The sequence below is a fragment of the Pagrus major genome, chromosome 1, assembly GCF_040436345.1.
Source record: "Pagrus major chromosome 1, Pma_NU_1.0".
NCBI lineage: Eukaryota > Metazoa > Chordata > Actinopteri > Spariformes > Sparidae > Pagrus > Pagrus major.
The window spans coordinates 22,930,655-22,947,591 of NC_133215.1; the positions used below are offsets into that span (position 1 = coordinate 22,930,655).

General features: G+C 42.7%; 1 protein-coding gene across 2 annotated transcripts in view; it reads right to left on the reverse strand.

Moving 5' to 3' along the window:
- Positions 1-16,937, reverse strand: part of LOC140999749 (nucleosome-remodeling factor subunit BPTF-like) — a 44,039-nt gene that overhangs the window by 12,499 nt on the left and 14,603 nt on the right. For both annotated transcript variants that reach the window (XM_073470282.1, XM_073470274.1), the window contains 18 exons: positions 16,745-16,874; positions 16,094-16,229; positions 15,435-15,737; positions 13,140-15,228; positions 10,503-10,627; positions 9,890-10,018; positions 9,438-9,588; positions 9,095-9,134; positions 8,498-8,723; positions 8,089-8,238; positions 4,360-4,490; positions 3,860-3,974; positions 3,071-3,276; positions 2,642-2,882; positions 2,144-2,427; positions 1,687-1,800; positions 1,351-1,512; positions 796-878 (listed from right to left, as the gene is read on the reverse strand). In XM_073470282.1, the coding sequence (XP_073326383.1) occupies positions 796-878; positions 1,351-1,512; positions 1,687-1,800; positions 2,144-2,427; positions 2,642-2,882; positions 3,071-3,276; positions 3,860-3,974; positions 4,360-4,490; positions 8,089-8,238; positions 8,498-8,723; positions 9,095-9,134; positions 9,438-9,588; positions 9,890-10,018; positions 10,503-10,627; positions 13,140-15,228; positions 15,435-15,737; positions 16,094-16,229; positions 16,745-16,874 (4,815 nt within the window). The remainder of the gene's footprint in view (positions 1-795; positions 879-1,350; positions 1,513-1,686; positions 1,801-2,143; positions 2,428-2,641; positions 2,883-3,070; positions 3,277-3,859; positions 3,975-4,359; positions 4,491-8,088; positions 8,239-8,497; positions 8,724-9,094; positions 9,135-9,437; positions 9,589-9,889; positions 10,019-10,502; positions 10,628-13,139; positions 15,229-15,434; positions 15,738-16,093; positions 16,230-16,744; positions 16,875-16,937) is intronic.

The window sequence follows — 16,937 nt, forward strand, 5'->3', positions numbered from 1 at the left end:
TTTTTAAAGTTAAACCAACATCTCGACACTCTGGGTCTTCAGATAGTCTGTAGGGTTGAGTACCAGGTCCACAATAAATAACCTTTGGCCTTTGATAAAAGTAGAATTTGTAACATGTGACACTACATTAAAGCAAAACATCGGTATCTGATTTCAAGAGTAATGTGTGTGATGTAAGCAATGAAAGTGAGGCTATTAAATTTCTTCGCCATTTCACACAGTATTGTAGAGAAGCTACAATGAAAAAACAGGAGTATTTTATCTCAATTTGTTTCTCAAATGATGCCAAGGTAATACATTTTTTTGCACAGAGATTTAAACTTGCTACATCCCGATAATTTTGTGTCGGGTTGAGGGGCCTTGTGTGATTTTTGTGTAATACTCCTCTCATTTATAAATGGGTTTGTCTTTGTGTTCTTGCTTGTCGGGGTCACACTGAGTACATGCAGCTGTTGGTGGTAACACACCCAAACGTTCCCATGCTGTGTAGTACCTCCCAAAGAGGTGTTGGACAAAAGCCAAATGGAGAGAGGAGAGTGTGTAGAGTGGTTAAGTGATGAGGTTGTGGTTCGATATGATCAGAACATGGATGCAAGATGGCAACCATTCAAAGAACTGTCCCACATATCCCTAAACATAATATCTGTACTGCTATTGTTTCGGTTTCTTTAATGCATAATGTTGCGACAGTGTGAGAAAATCCTCACAATGACCCTGACCACTTTACTAAACCTTCCAAAATGGCACCAATGACACAAAATATCATTCCTAGATTTTCGAATTCTGGATACAAACCTCTGATTCTCTTCTCTCTCTGCAGGCGTCATGGTCTTCTTCTGCTTCAGGTGCTCGATCACAGCGTTCTGTTTCATCACCACCTGAAACACATGATGCAGAAACATGTCAAAACAAACCACATGTTTAACAACAGAAACAATATTTACAGTTTGAGAGGAGATGGCTACAGGGAAGTAAAAAACAACCTGATAACATCTTTAAATTTAAGCACAAAATAAATACTATCATCTGGAATTAATTCAACGACCCCTTGTGACTTTAGTGTTGTCTAATGTGTACTACAAATATCTATAGAAATGGATTATTATTAAATATGACCAGGCAGTATAGTGCAGCATGTCAAATACACAGAGAGACAGGTGAAAATACACCCGTACACAGTAGTAACAAACAGAGACAAGGCCCAAGCTGAAAAAATAAACCCAGTCTTAGTGGAGGTTTGGAGGACGGTGACTGTTTATGTGCTGATGGCAGGGAGAGAGCTGGATGACCCGGCTATGCTTGGTGCCTGAACACGCTCACTCACTCACTCACTCAAACACAAACACAAACCTGTTTCTGAATGATGTCGCTCTGGCTGGCTGTGTTGAGGGCCTGTTCCCTCTTGGCCTCTGCGGCTTGTCTCTTCTTCTGCTGTTGCTGTTCTCTGAGCTGCTGGATCCTTTGCAGCTGCTCCTGGACAGAAGCTGCCTGGATTGTCACTACGTTCCCAATCTGTGCGGACAACAAAGTGTGATGAGGTGTAAGATTTCGAATACTATAGTCTAAGAGTGTAAAGCAGTGGTGATCAGCCAACTGCACTGAATGATGATGCTGTTTCAAGCCCCTTAGCAAGGTCCAATGAAGGTGACATAGGTTGCATCTGGTTTAGCAGGCTTGCTGCCCTACCTGTCCTCCCTGAGCTGAGGTGGTCCCAGTCTGTTGTATCTGGATAGGAAGCTGCAGTTTGATGTGCTGTGGCAGAGAGCCTCCACCCTGCTGGGCCTGCAGCTGGGCCAACACCTACAGCCAACAACACAGAAAATACACAAATTTAACAAAGTTGAAAGGAAAACTTTTATACGAAACGTCTATTTAGATTAGTTAGATACCACCTTAATTTAATAGGGTGCCACCTTAAGAATGGCTGAATAGATTACATTAGTAGTTCACTGAATGACAAGGGTTAAACATTTAAAAATGCACATTCAGCTTTATAAATCAGGCTTTCTAAGACTTATTGATATTGGCAATTGTTTTGCACAATACAGTAAAGTCTCGTACGATGTGTCCATTTACTCAAGGTCATCTGAACTACAGCTGTGATTATGGCTAACACTACAGTGCTGATCTTTGCTAACCATACCTGTACCTGTTGCTGCAGCCCAGACACGCTGATGAGCTGTGGCGTCTGTTGCAGCTGCAGCTGGGCAGCTCCTCCCTGCGTTTTCACCTGCAGCGAGGTGGGTGACTGGATGGGCATGTGAGCCTGCGTCTGAGGGGGTAACTGGCCCTGCGGGGTGGCCGACGAAGGGGTGCTGGTGGTGGCCAAGGGGCTTGCCCCTGCCTGGACGGGAGCGGCAGCCTGCTGGGCGGGCTGAGCCGGGGTTTTGGTGGAGGTGGAGTTGGGCTGGCCAGGAACTGTGGTGGCTGGAAAGAGAGAGAGAAAGAGAGGGCGAGAGGGTCTCAGATGTTTTCTTTCAGCCACGGTATTAAGCGACTTTCCTAATAATGCTTTTTGTTCAAAAGGCCTGCATATTTACTGCAAATCACTCATTAGATACACAACAAATTCACATTTAACATCACAATTATTTCAAGAGTGTGTTATAGAAACTAATCTGACCAAAAATCATCTGCATACCTGTGCTTGATGTGGGTGTGGCAGCTGAGGCCAAGGGGGTGAAGAGGAAGCGTTGCACCTGGCCGTTGGGCAGCGCTGCCTGCATGAGCTGCTGGCCAGGTCCTGGGATGACGGTGACCCCTTGAGGAATGACCTGTAGCTGACCGGTGGTCTGGCCCTGGCCTTGAACCATAACCGTCAAAGCCTGTTGGGTGCCACCGACACCAGCCTGCCGATCTACACCTGACGCCGCTTGCTGCTTCTACATAGAGGCAATGAAGAGAGGGAGAGGCCTGTTAAACTGGTAAACTACTGATAAATTTGTCTATTAAGTATCCTTCATTTCAAATCATTTATCAAAGACATTTCATTGCAGTTTGGACGGTGTTCATCTCAAACTCTTTACACGTGGTCACACAAGACATACTGAAGTTTGTCTCTCTCACTAACCTGTGTGAGCTGGGTGAGCTGTGCCAGGGTCAGTTTAACCTGGCCTTGCCCCTGCGACCGTGGGGTGCCAGGTGGTGTTTGTCCTGCTGCGGTGGGGCTGGCTGCACCCTGGCCTGTGACCGTGGCGACAGGGCTGGCACCAGATATTGCCGTGGAAACTGCTTGGCCACGAATGATCTGCGTCACTACTTGCTGTCCACCCTGGCCTGAAGGAGAAATTTGTATAAAGAAGATGGTAAATTTAACAACACTTTGACACAAGCAGACATGATGGAACAATTCAATTTTAGCTTGTTGCTAAATTTCGTACAGCAGTTTAAGTGTAAAATTCAAGCACTTTTCAAGCACGTAAACAAAAAATTTCACTCCTGAAGCCTTTGTCATCACATCTAAATTGGTATTACAGATGCACTGAAAAATAAAGTTTACAGAATAAATTGAATGAATTAATGTATACTGGCACTTTGTTTATCTTACCAGCTTTTCATTTCAACTGTTATTGTATATGTTGATCGTGACATCAGAAGACAACAAACATATGACAATGGAATTGGTTCATCTCAAATACTTTAAGATTTTTGGTTTACATGAGTGATTATGCAGATAAAACACCAGGTTATGTATGAAAATCAACTATTTTCAAGGATTATATTCAAATTAAAGTATATTCCTAACCTTGAAAACATAACGGTTAAAATTTAGCCTTTTACAAACAGTCAAGACTGTAAAAACTGTTAAACTTGCTGCCAGTATGCAGTCAATCTTTGAGGATGAGTTACTATTTGTTACCTTGCTGAACCACAAGGGGAGTTCGGAGTATCGTCTTTCCCATTGGTCCCGTCTGCTGGATCGGTGTTCTGATCACTGTCATTCCTGGACGGATCTGACCACCAGCTGCCAGAACCTGGAAGGATATTTTCATGAAAACGTTACTAATTAGTTTTTTCAAAGCTGATATCATATTGATAAACTGTCACAATCTGACAAAAGGAAAGGAGAGGTCATAAATCAAGGTCAAAAAGAGGAGCTTGTCTGGAGCCGATTAGGAAAAAAAAACAGTATGGCATTATATATACAAAATACATTTTATTCTATTTTCATAATAAATAATACACAGAAAAAACACTTGCAATAAAAGAACAGCAAAGGTAACAGAATCAGTAATGCAAGAGCTTTTGCAGACACAATGAGAACAAAACAAGAAGCAAAGCTGTACAGACTTCAGTTGTGGCAACTTGAATAAAAACACCTCTGCAGATAATTCAGAGCAGGATGAAGGGCAGATGTACCTGTTGCTGGGAGCCTGGGGTGTTGGGCCTGATGTTGAGCGTGGTTGCGCGTGGCTGGAATGTGGTGTAGGTCTGAGCACCGCCTGCTGTGCTGGATGGGATGATACCCAACACTTTCTGCTGAACCACACCTGCAGAGAGAAGAGAAACAGAAAGATACCAAAGTGAACAACGGGGAAGAAAAGAGTCAAATCAGTCACGACATAATCATCGGAAACTGGTGGAAAGATGAGAGAAGGAGAAATATTCAAATGTATTGCATGGTAAGAGTGAATGAGAGAAATGCTGCAAAGACAAGACAGTTTAGGTTTGAAGTTTAAAGACTTGGACAGTTAAGATTCAAATGTTTAGGGTTGCTTGCTGCATTTTTAAAGATTTTAGAGAGATGAAATTTAACTTTTAGGCCTTTTACTACATCAAACACATGCACCAACAAAAATCGTAAAATGTACAAACATCCCTAATACAATTACTGATGTGAATCAGAGGTTACATATTTCTATGTTACAAGAAGTGCTGCATTAACACAACTCAATACATTAATTGTGGGCTTCTCTCCTTGCTAGATGGCCAACCGTTTGATCACAGCTGTGGTAAATATTAGTTGAGCAAGTAAACAAAATCTTCAAAGGCTCACTGAGAGCTTAGTTGGGTTTCCCCCAACATAACTGAACCCCCTCATACATTATGCATGAATTTAGATTCCACTTTTTTCAACTTTAATCTGACAAAGGGAGCGTTTCATATTTGTTCAACGGGCTCTTTGCCCTAATGAGCTCACGTGAAGCCGGTGGCAGAAATGGAAACCATGAGGGTTGCTCTTTTTCCTCCGCTGCCTTCTTGCTGTGGTTTTTCAACCGCAACCGAGCAGGTAAGCCTATACATCAAGACTCTTCAAACGGAGACGTTAAACCCAGTCGTAAGACCAGGGGAGTAGCTGCTCTGGTCACACACATCAAACACGCTTTTCTATGGACTGGCTGTTTGGAGAGGTCGGGGAGTTGGGACTCTGGTGAGTGTAGAGGTATACTTTTATTCAAAAAGACGGAGGGAAAAAAAGGAAAACGGAGTCCCGCTATAGAGGGCTACCTGTCTGGGAAGCAGACCTCAGGGTAAACTTGTTTTCCTGCCTAACTTCCTTGAGCCCTTCCAAAACAAACAGGGAGCCCAAACAGTCAAATCAAACAGTCATGCTGGATAAATACACATGTCCATTAAATGGTTACACTCCACCTGAACTCAGTTTCTCCTTCATGATAACTTCAAAGGTAAGAAAAATCACTTTCTTTGTATCCTTGCATAATATTATTCTCTTTATCTGGTGATTTCAATGCTTTATTTAAGCAGTTTTGTAATAAATGATACATGTATTAGTACTATACACCGAGATGCTATTCTTAATGGCATCATCATTGCATCATGATTTTTTTCTCCACAGTTTTAGCTTGACAGAACTGACAAAACAGGATAACAGTCATTTTCAAGGCCTTAAAAGGGGTTTTCACCTGTAAAAATGTAATGAGGGCTGCAACTAATGTTTTTCAATCAATCAACAATTAATTTGCCAAATAATTTCACAGTTCATAAAATGTCAAAAAAAGGGCGATAAAAGGCTCATCACAATTTCCCACAGCCCAGAGTGACGTCTTCAATTTGTTTCTTTTGTCAAACCAACAGTCCAAAACCCAACGACTCTTCATTTTCATTATAAATGACAAAGAAAAGCAGCAAATCCTTGTATTGAACACGCTCGAACCTGCAAATGTTTGACATTTTTGCATAAAAATGACTGAGAAGCTTAATTGAATATCAAATCGATTAGTAATTCCTTTACTTTCAGTCTACTAATCCATTAATCAGCTAATCATTGCAGCTCTACATCAGTTTGGAGAAATATGGATCCAGTTTAGAAAAGGTTTTCTAGATGAACCTTTTCTGTCCTTTGTTTTTGTTTATCTTTTATTTATATAAAGCATTTGACTTGAAATAACACATTTTAATTTAATAAAAACATCTTCTGTAGACAGTCAGGTAATTGACTTTGTAAATGCTTAATCTGACCTATATAAGCCACCTCAGAGCTGTCAATTTTTTATTGGAGCATGTCAACATGACGGACCACCTCTGCTGAGTGTTAAGCAATACCCATCATCCAATAATTTGACAGAACCACAGAGAGGCCAGGCGGTGATCAGTACAAACCATCGCTGCATCTGCGGTGTCAATATTGACATTTTTCAAAACGCTGTAAAGCATCGAACTTAAGATAGAACAATCCTGAATCCACAGTCTGGATTTAAACCTCAGACTACACAAGTCTACCATCCAAAATAAATGCTTTCTATTGGATTACCATGCCGACAGGACACAGCCAGACATGATGTGCTACACCAAACTAAGCTGCTGACTCATGAGGTTGGGCGCGTAGTGGGCACCACAATTTGGTTGGTGCAGACCAGGCTGCCACAGTAGCAAAACACACAGTGAGCAACTGGCTGCTTCTGAAATAGTAGCACCTTTTACATTTAGTCAACTAGAAGCAGATGGAACAAAAAGTTTACCGAGAGCATAAGCGCACTATTACAGCTGGACTAAATTAAGCTCAGCTTAACATTACACACAGTATGTGTTCATTTATTTAACTCTCCTCCCTCTTCCTCTATTGCTCAGTGCCCTGCATCGTTGCATTTATCTTGAGTAAATTTGTCTTTTTGGCAAATGTGAACAGAGTAGTCACTCTCCTTTGAGCTTCGATTTTAGTCCCCACAACCTAATGAAAGAAATATCTCATTCTTTAGCTGCTGAATGCTCCAACTTCATCAACTAGCTGCTAACTCTGTCTGTCTGCAGTTTGATGCTGGGCAGGTATTGCAGAGTGGGTTTATCCAAGTTTTTCATTGAAAACTTCCTGCCTGCTGCGATTATAACCACTATTACGAGAGCGGTGGGAGTCAACCAAAGCAGTGACATGGGCTGGAAAACCAAAATGTGAGCTGCAAGACACTATAAACCAGTGCAGAACTGAGCAGAACTGCAGAGTAAGTGATTTCATTTTAATGCGTCCTATTCTTTAACAGTTTAATTCATTAAGCGAAGTCAAACTTAACTAGCAGAATAAAGCCAACAGTGATTCAGTGAACAAATCAGTGATGAGGGCGATGATTCTGATGTCTGGAACCGGGTTATAATAAAGATTATTTAGAACATTAGGACCATTGTAAAACCAGCTGTGACAACTGTGTGACTGATTCAGAGAGGCAGCGTGATCAATGTGTTGAATAGAGACCAGCACTCAAACACCTGAGCCCTTTAGTTCTTCTAAGTCAGAATGACTTATGTGTTTGGCTCACTGAGAGTGGCAATCAAGGCCGAGGAATGTCTAATTTGTGTCTAATTTGCAGACTTCAAAATATTTGGGCCTGTGGTCGCTGCCACCAACAACATTTAAAATGAGTGAAGACAGACTCGGTCCTTTCTCAAGCACTGTGCGCGTGGTTGGCAAACTATCTTGCTTACAATGGCGTCCAATTAACGAGCCACATCTAATTTGGCTTCTTTGACACATTTGAAACGTCTCAGCTGTGGGGTCTGAGGTGGAGCAATGAAAACACAAACATACATGCATCCTGAGATGGAGGTGGATGGAAAGCAGTAATGTCTACACTGAATAAATCTAACTTGCGCACTCCGGTCTGCCTCCAAGGTGTGACTTATTAAAACCTGCCGTACCTCCTTGTGAAGTTGGCACATTGACTGTGACGATCTTGCTGTTGGCGGGCAGCGGCAGCTTGGTGGTCACTACTTTTCCACCCACTGAGGTTCCCGTAATCTGGAAAGTGTGCCCACCAGACGTGGCCACGGTGGTCTCCGTGCCCACTCCTTATAAAGCAAACAAACAATCAATTACAACAAATACTGTGACAACTTTAAATCCAATAATATCACTACTTTTAATAAACCTCAATAACCACCACAGTGATTAACAGTCTTGAAACGCAATACAGTACAATTATACCTCAATGTAACATGTAAGGGTGAATGGTAAATTTGAGTAAGAACAAAGAGTACACTGTACTTCCCTACTGCTCCCCAAGACTTAAGTACAACAAACAGTTAGTTACACACATCTGCAAAGTACCTTGTGTGCTCTGACCCTGTTTGACCCAGGTGGCGAACGACTGCTGAAAGTTCTTGTTCTGCTGGAATGTGACGGGGGTGCCCATCTTGGTGGACAGCACCACCTTGGTGCTCGGGGTGCCCTGGCCTGACAGTGAACCGACGATGACTTTGGGCGTGGTGGCAGGTGTTGCTGGAGTCCCTGTTGGGGTCGCTGTGACTCCGCCTGGTTTCTGTTCCAGACGTTTCTGAGATGGAGTACAAGTCAGTCAGACCATGACCATAGAAACCGATGACAGGAGTATTCCAAGAAAGAACCAAAATATAATATCAGTTGTGTAGAAATTAGTTATTACAGTGGTATAGACTGGGATAGCCGTTTGCTGTCTGGCCAAATTACACAGTCAGTAGAAATGAATACATTGTCTGTTGTCTTGGTCGAATTTTCACTCATATAAAAAGATTAATTGAGTGCGAATCCCAGTTATCAAACATTGTCATCTATTCCAAAAAAGTAAGATGTAAGATTAAAGTGAATCATACTTTTGAAAAGGCTTTCTTGCGTAATTGCTTTACAAAGTATGAAGGCTTTGAGGAGATTGAACTAAACTAGACTCACCTTGGCCTGTTCTGCAGCTTGAGCTTTCTCTTTCTCCACCCTGTGAAAGAAAAAATAACCAAATCAAAATGTTTACATGCTTTAATCTCCATAAAACACCCTATTTTTCTGATATTGTCCATTGATGCAGCACCTCTAGTCATCCTCCGTCTGATCACTCTGTTAGTATCCATATCTTTAATCTTTTTAGTTTGGCAGGGCCAGGCAATTTACCTCGAGCAGAGGCAGGAGAATATTTACCTACTGACACAGTAAAATCCATCCGACTCTCCTGTTTGACACTTTTATAAATCATTCTGATACTACATGTCAGGTGTAGGCATGACCTGCCTGACCCTCTGACCTTTCTGAGAAGGCTCTGATCTCCCAGAGGTCCAGCTCCTCCTCAGCCACCCAGGTCTCAATCACCACCGGGCCCGTCTGCTTGGCAGGCTCGTGTTTCTTGGGGCGCAAGGCACTGGAGCGCAGCCCCTTCCTCTGAGGGGTGTGGGTTTCTGGGATGGTGGACAAATTAATAAATTAAAGACAAAAGGGCTGTTTGAGTGTTTTGCTGGTGGACAAAGACAGAATTAAACACCGTGTGCGTGGTTTCTATTATTAACAACAGATGAGTGTTATCGTGTCTTATTTCTTGATGCAATAGGAAAAAAGAGCAATTTACTGTAAGTGATGAACAGAGACAAATAGATGAGTTCATCCTTTTTTCTCAACTACGATCATGGTTTTGTGAGCTTCCATGTTCTTTGGTTTCAGGCACTAGAACTTGTTCTGACTTCAGTGTTTAGTGGATCTAACCTTTTGGAGTCTCAGGCACTCCAAGGGGGCAGATGATTTTCCGGATGCAGTACTCTGAGCGAATTCCATAAGGTCCCACGTCTCGGCGCTTGATGATCTCGGTGGTGGTGATTTCAGTATCCGATGTCTCTGTAGCAATGAGTGGGGATAGGGCTGGGTTGGTATGATGATGAGGACGAGAGCCCGAAAAGATGGAGGAAATGTGCTCCAACATAAAAGCACTGACACCCAAATGAGAATGAAAAGGCTGCGTCTTTTTCAGACAGTCATTTTTGTGTTTCTCTGGGCCAACACAGAGATAACAGGGGTAGCCCGAGTATATAAAAGAAGTTATTGAGTTAATGAACAAGAAAAATGCTACCAGGTTGGAGGTGATCAATTATTGTGGAAATACCAGGTGCCTTTGTATCTACAATACAGGTAGGAGTATGACTATACATTTATCAAAAGATTCAAATAAGAATCATGAAGGAATTCGATAAAGTTCGAAAAATAAATCTTCTATATCTCAAAGCACAATCTCAAATCTGAGTAGTTGTTCCCCATCTGGCCAGGGTGAGGCGCATCTTTATCTGGTGGAGGTTGGATGGTTTGGGAGGGTATGGGGGTCTACCTGTACGGGTGGTGCCAACAGCAGCCGATGGTTTGACAGCCATGTCGTCCCATCTGAGACAGGCCCAAAGGAGCCTCAGCATCAGGCTCACACCAGCCAGAGACTTCACGGTCTGCAGGCGATACCTAGAACACAACCCAGAGGTTCAAGTGTTACTCATATACAGTTGCATGCATCCAAGTATTGTGTGTTTTTTACAACTTTGCACATACACATAATAAAAATACAGCTACATTGAAAGAAAATGTGCACATTTTACTGAAAATTTTAATCTGAAACTGAAGTATAAACACAACTGATTGACAGAAAACTTTTTCTACAGCTATTGCCCACTCTCCTGGTGTCAAGCAATTCATTCGTGCAGGACAACTGACCCACAGTGACTCGCTCGGTGCTACAGAAAACACATCGCAGCAGGACCGCGGAACAGGAAGAGTAAAAACAGACTGAGGTTTTTGGTGAAGTTCTTGTCCGCTCATGACCATATCCATGACAGAAACAGATTAACTGGCTGCCATCTTAAATAAGTCATTTTAATACACTAATTTGGTTTGGGAACAGATTTTTATCTTTGACTACAAAAGCACACAAACAACAGTTTCAACTCACAAAAGTTCAAAGTGGAAGCTTGTGCATATTTCATTCGGCCTTTTTTAATGCAATAAACAATTTTGGGTGTAACAGACTGTGCTGAGCGTAGAATTAGATGACAGGATGTCATCCATCAATGAATAATTTCCTAAAGTTTTATATCAGAAGTAATATTCCCTCCATGCATCATTATGGCCGGGACAGCTGTTCCGACAATGAACTTGGCACTGAGGACATGGACATTTAAAATTTCTTGAATATCTACCAAAACATGATCATCACTGTTTGTGTGTGTTTGGTAGATATTCTCTTTCCCATGTGTAACCACAGGCGGGAAAATATCCCTGGGTTGTAGGGCTGGGTCGCTGCACAAAGTGAACATCCTGACACTTCTCCGACCGCCGGATGATTCATGGCTGCTTCGGAACTCTGAGGTCCGGTCAAAATAACCAGAGGTCCCTGTGTGACACCGGGCGCGGAGCCACAACATCACTCAGGGCCAAAGCCATGGACAGCAGACAGGGAGGGACAGGACATAATGAACAACTAATCAACAGGACAGGCACTTAAAAACCAGGCCTGGGTTTAAAGGTGGATGCTGAAGGGAAATCAACCTTATCCCTACTGCTGTCATAAACACAAGTAAACATAATAAATGTATAATGAGTGGTTAAAAAAACAACTGTGATAATTCCATATGAGAACAAAGCTACACATGCCTTGTTTAGCCACTGACATCCTCTTCAGGGTGAACGATAAGTTAAAACTGTTCCAGCCTTCGCTCACTCAAGTGGCAGAGAATATGGCTCCAGTAAGATGTGTAACATTGGTGTTTTACTTCAATTTGTAGAAAATGTTCTGTTGAAATGATTATTTTGGTTCAGGAGAGAACTGAAGTGCAGTAAAAATGTAAAAAGAATTATTTAATTATTTTCATTGCCACATCACTTTACAGCTTTGTGTAATCACTTCTTGTCAATAAAGAGTTAAGGCAAACTGAAACAAAAAAATATTTGGTAAATGTGGAAAACTCCCGCTCACACCACAGCCATACATTTTGATTTCCAGTTCAAAGGATCAAGACTTTAAATGTGCTGAACTGTGACCCTGAAAACACACAACTGTTGATGAATACAACTTCTCTGGCTGGGTCGTCTGCTACAAAATATAAGTCAACTTTTTAAAAATCCAAGAAAAACACAGGGGTGTCCTCTGATCAAGGTTTATTTTAAAATAATTACCCTGAAGTGACCGTTCATTAAAGAACAGTATGGGTGAATTCTAGCCCAGCCTTAAATTTTTATCAAAAGTAGGCCCCAAACAGAAAAATACTTTGGAACATCTATTTTGTGAGCCAGATGCGTAGGAGAGGGATGAATAGATGAAAAGTTGCAAGCAAACTCCCACAGAGTGTAACTTGCGAAAATACATTTATGTGCGCATTTCATCATTTGACTGATGAAGGTCTAGTACTGAAATTGTTCCAAAAAGATTTATTTTTGAAAGTTGGACAGTGTGCGGGAGTTTGCTTGCATTAAAAGCAGGCTACCATTAATTTGGAGTGATGCCATTGCAGGGTTTTAAATTAAATTAATATTACATTCATATTTTTTGGGAGTCAGTAGATACAAATCATGTTAGTCTGAGACTTTCTCTATTGTAAGTTCAATCTTCATTTGGAATGAAGTTTAATGAGTTTAAGTTCAAAAAGATCCAAAGTGACTCTGTGTGATGACCATCATCTCAGGTCCTGACTTTAAATCTTGGCCCCAAGTCTGCATGTCCTGTAGTTGCTCCATTACTCTTGAACAAGAAACAGGCATTAAAAAAACACTTTGCTCCCCGACTTCCACAGAATGTTGGAAACAGCCCAGTTGGTTAAAATGCAAAGGATGACTATCACCATGGAGATCAATTAAATCTTACTTTGCCAGCGACCTTGTCAGGGAATACGATGCATAATCATTTGTACAGTGAGAAGAAGGGGGACAAAAAAAAAAAAACCCTGAAAAAGCTGTGTAAGAAAATAAAAAACAGAGAGCTTACCTCCAAGTGATGCCAAACGTGGGCCTGGGGGATGGATATGGCCAGATATCCGACGCTGGCTTGGCGTTGTAGCTAAATATGGGCACCTCACGGAAACCGCCTCGCCTCCCCAGCACCTTCAAGTCGTCGTGTGGCAGTACGAAAATACTCTTGCGGTTGCTCTTGGTGACAAACTTGCGGTAAGAAGGAAGGGCAGTGTCTGAGCGCGTCTTCTTGGTGCGGGAGAACTTGAGGAGGCGGACGCGGCCCTTTGTTAATGAAAAGTCCTCTTGCCTCACAGTAACAGATGACACTGAGGTTTCACCGCTGGTGTCCGTCGTTGACTTACTGATAGAAGCCAAAGCCGTCTTCTGTTCCTGTGTCACTGTTTCACTCTGACTGTCCTCTGACTGTCCGTCAAGCCCTGGGGAACAGATTTTGGTCACAGTTGTTTTGGTCATTGTAGTAAGTGTGGACACTGCGCTGCTTTCTGTTGTTGCCACCACGGGCTCTCCAGATGCCTTTGATGGTGCCATCCTCATCTCTGTGGAGACTACCGTTGTGGAAGTTGTGGAGGTGGTGGTTATCTGGGTGATGACGGTCTTGAGCGGATCTGTTGTCCCACTGTGACTACTCTCCTCTGCGAAGTCATCGCTCAGACTGGACTCCTCAGCTGAAGGGATAGGAGACGGTGCCATTCGGATGATCTTGATAACAGGACTGGCTTTGGTCTCCGTGGACGGAGATGGTGATGTGCTGTTGTGCTGTAGAGTGCTATGAGCATTAGCTCCAAGTGCGTCTATGTTGTTCTCCAGCCTCGATATCTTCAGCGGAGGTTTGTAGTCCTGCTCTGATATCGTCGATTTGCTCTCTACCTTAGAAGCAAGGCTTGTTTCCTTGGCCCCATCCTCTGTACTATCATTCACAGGAGCCAAATCTCCGTTCACTAAAGGCTTTTGCTGCATGCCATCCTTTAACGAGACCACCAGCCCTTGTTCCTCAACTTTACCAATGCTGTTCACTCTAGGCTGCGGACTGTTGGTAAGCACTCCGTTATTTGAGCTATTTATTACAGAGTTACTCAACATGCTTTCACTCCCCGAGCCATCATTACCATTTACCTGAGCGAGAGGAGAAACAGGCTCGGGAGTGCTATCACCTTCAGTTCTAGCTTGCATATTTTCTTGGTTCTCCACAGGCCCCATGCCATTTTCCTCTGTACCCAAATGGGATGAGCTTAAAATTTCTGGGTTTTGCTGAGTGAGTTTAGAAGGAGATGTGTTTTGACTATTTTTTTGGTCAAGAACACTTGTCCTTAAAGAGTCCGGTTTCAAGTTCGGTTCCTCCGATGAAGTATTTTCAACATGTGCAGCCTTGGTAACATCTGATGGTACGCTGACTGTTTGGTGCTCTAAAGAGCTATGAATCCCCCCTGCTGCTGTTTCTTGCACATCAGGCAGTTTGACACCCTCTTGCCCTGAATTGTCTGAATTAGATTCTTTTGGCCCCGTAGTCCTTCCCACTAAATCTGCCCCCAGTTCCTGGGGCAAGGAGGTGATTTGGTTCTGTGGTGCTCCTGAATCTTCACCTGTACCTGTACTGCAACTGTCTTTGTGTTTGGAGTCAGGAGTAGGAGAAGGAAGAGGAGGAGCAACAATTTCATCCTTAGTTTTAGAGAGTTCAGCCTGACTCCCCCCTTCATCCTCTTGCCCTCCACCTTCTCCTGACCCTGGAGTTTGTGTTGTGGAAGATTTCTCCTCCACTTTCAATGCTTCGCCCAGTGCGAGCTGCGTGCGAGCGAGAGTATGGGGCTTGAGCGGTGACCGTGGCCGGACTGGAGTGCTCAGTGCCGTAGTTGACGTGGATGAAACTGGTGCAGGAATCTGAGTGCTGGAGGCAGACACTCGCTGCCTCTGCCTCTCTTCAATAATGTGCTGCTTCTGTCGTCTGTCCAGCAGGCTGTCCAACTTGGAGGACTTGACCTTCTTCTTGTAGGCAATGCGGGTCAGGAAGCCCTTGCTGACATCCACTACATCGTAGTTGAAGGGTCGTGTTGGGCCCTCTGGAGGCTCTTCCTTCACAGAAACCTTTTCCTCCTGAACACTGGACCCTGGAGAAAAAAATAATTCAGAATCTGCATTGATAAAGAAACAAGACACTTCATCACATCGTCCTTAAGATTTCTGTCAAAGTTGAAAAAGCTTGGAAATATTAACATAAATGTGTTTTATAACAAGTTTAAAATGAAGCATAACTCATGCTCTACATGCAGTTGAATACAATGCTATAAGACTCTTAAGTCGCACTCTGTCATACTTTGCTCTTCATCTGATCGCGCATCTGTGGGGTCCAACTCCATCTTTACAGGTGATGCATCAGGTGACAACTCCTCAGACTTTTCTTTTTCATCAGCTCCTTCTTTCGTTTCCTCTTCCATCTTCTCATTTGACTCCAAATCTTCGACAGACATCAGACGATCTGTTTCAGGCTTGGAGAGACTGGAAGAGTCTTGATCTTTTGCTTCACTGCTTATGACAGCGTCTCCCTGAGCTTCTGGTTCAGCTACACTAGGCCGCCGACTCAAGTCCAGCAGGGTACATTTCTTGCCAAGTTTAGCATCTTTGGAAAACAAAATGACAGCAAGAGTATAATTTTCAGATTAGGTTGAGAACAATCACCTGAAGTTACTAATGATTGCCATAACTCGTTAATCAACTCACTCATTATTTAGACAAAAAAACAAACAAAAAAATCGTTGAAAAGTTTGGAATTTGAGTACAGTTGTAACAGCTCTTTAGTTTATCGCACATTACTAAATGACATCCACAGACGAATCAAAGGGATGACCAACCTACAACACACAATGACAAACTGAACTAATTCACTCTCAGAGTCAAAGAGACTTTATATTAGAGAAAACCAAATTCCAAATAACTAAAACCACATTTTAGGACCCAAAATTTCCCATTCCAGACCTTCCAGTTCTTTGCGGTAGTTGGCGTTGGTGTTGCCAGGAAGCCGGGGGACAAACCGCTGCACATACGTCTTACTGATCCAACTCCAGCCCCCGTAGCCCGTAACACGATATTCCTCTCCTTTCTGCTTCCACACCTTCACATAAGACAAGAAAATGTAGCAGGAATGAGGGAAATAAGGATGAAGAAACATCAAGAGGTGAAAGGTTTAAATGGAGAAAAATGAACAGACAGGAAAAAGGGCGCAGGTATAAATAGAGATTAGAAGTTTCGAAAGTTTTTCACACACTGATCACTAATTGCTGAGGGAAATGACTCACAGCAGAGCTCAACTTGCTGCATCAAAGAGGCTTTGATGGTCACTCACGCACTTACGCACAACATACACACCAGTGTTTCCCACAGCAATGAATCAGTTTTCCAGTCAGTAGACTACACTGAAATACTATTACCACCAGTGTGTAACCTGCAATGCTTGTGACCAAACGATCTTCATGTGACGGTGGTCCAGCCTCAATCTGATATGCTTAGTATGTACGCATGTGTGCACAAGGCTTTTCCCTGTGAACATTAATGGCAAGAAATGCCTAAATTATAATGTATTAAATTGACATTGTGCCAGGTTTGAAACAATCAATTGAAAGGACCTACCTGGTGTTTAATTGGAAAGGTGTACTTGACCCACGTGGCCTGCTGCATCGTCTCCTCATCCTCCAGCTTCTTCTCCCTCTTCTTTACTTTCTCTTTCTCTTCACGCTCCATGGACGTCATGCGGTTTAACCTGAAAACATGTTTCTTTTTAAATTGTGATACAGTACAGCCTGCTGCTCGTAGATTGTGTAAT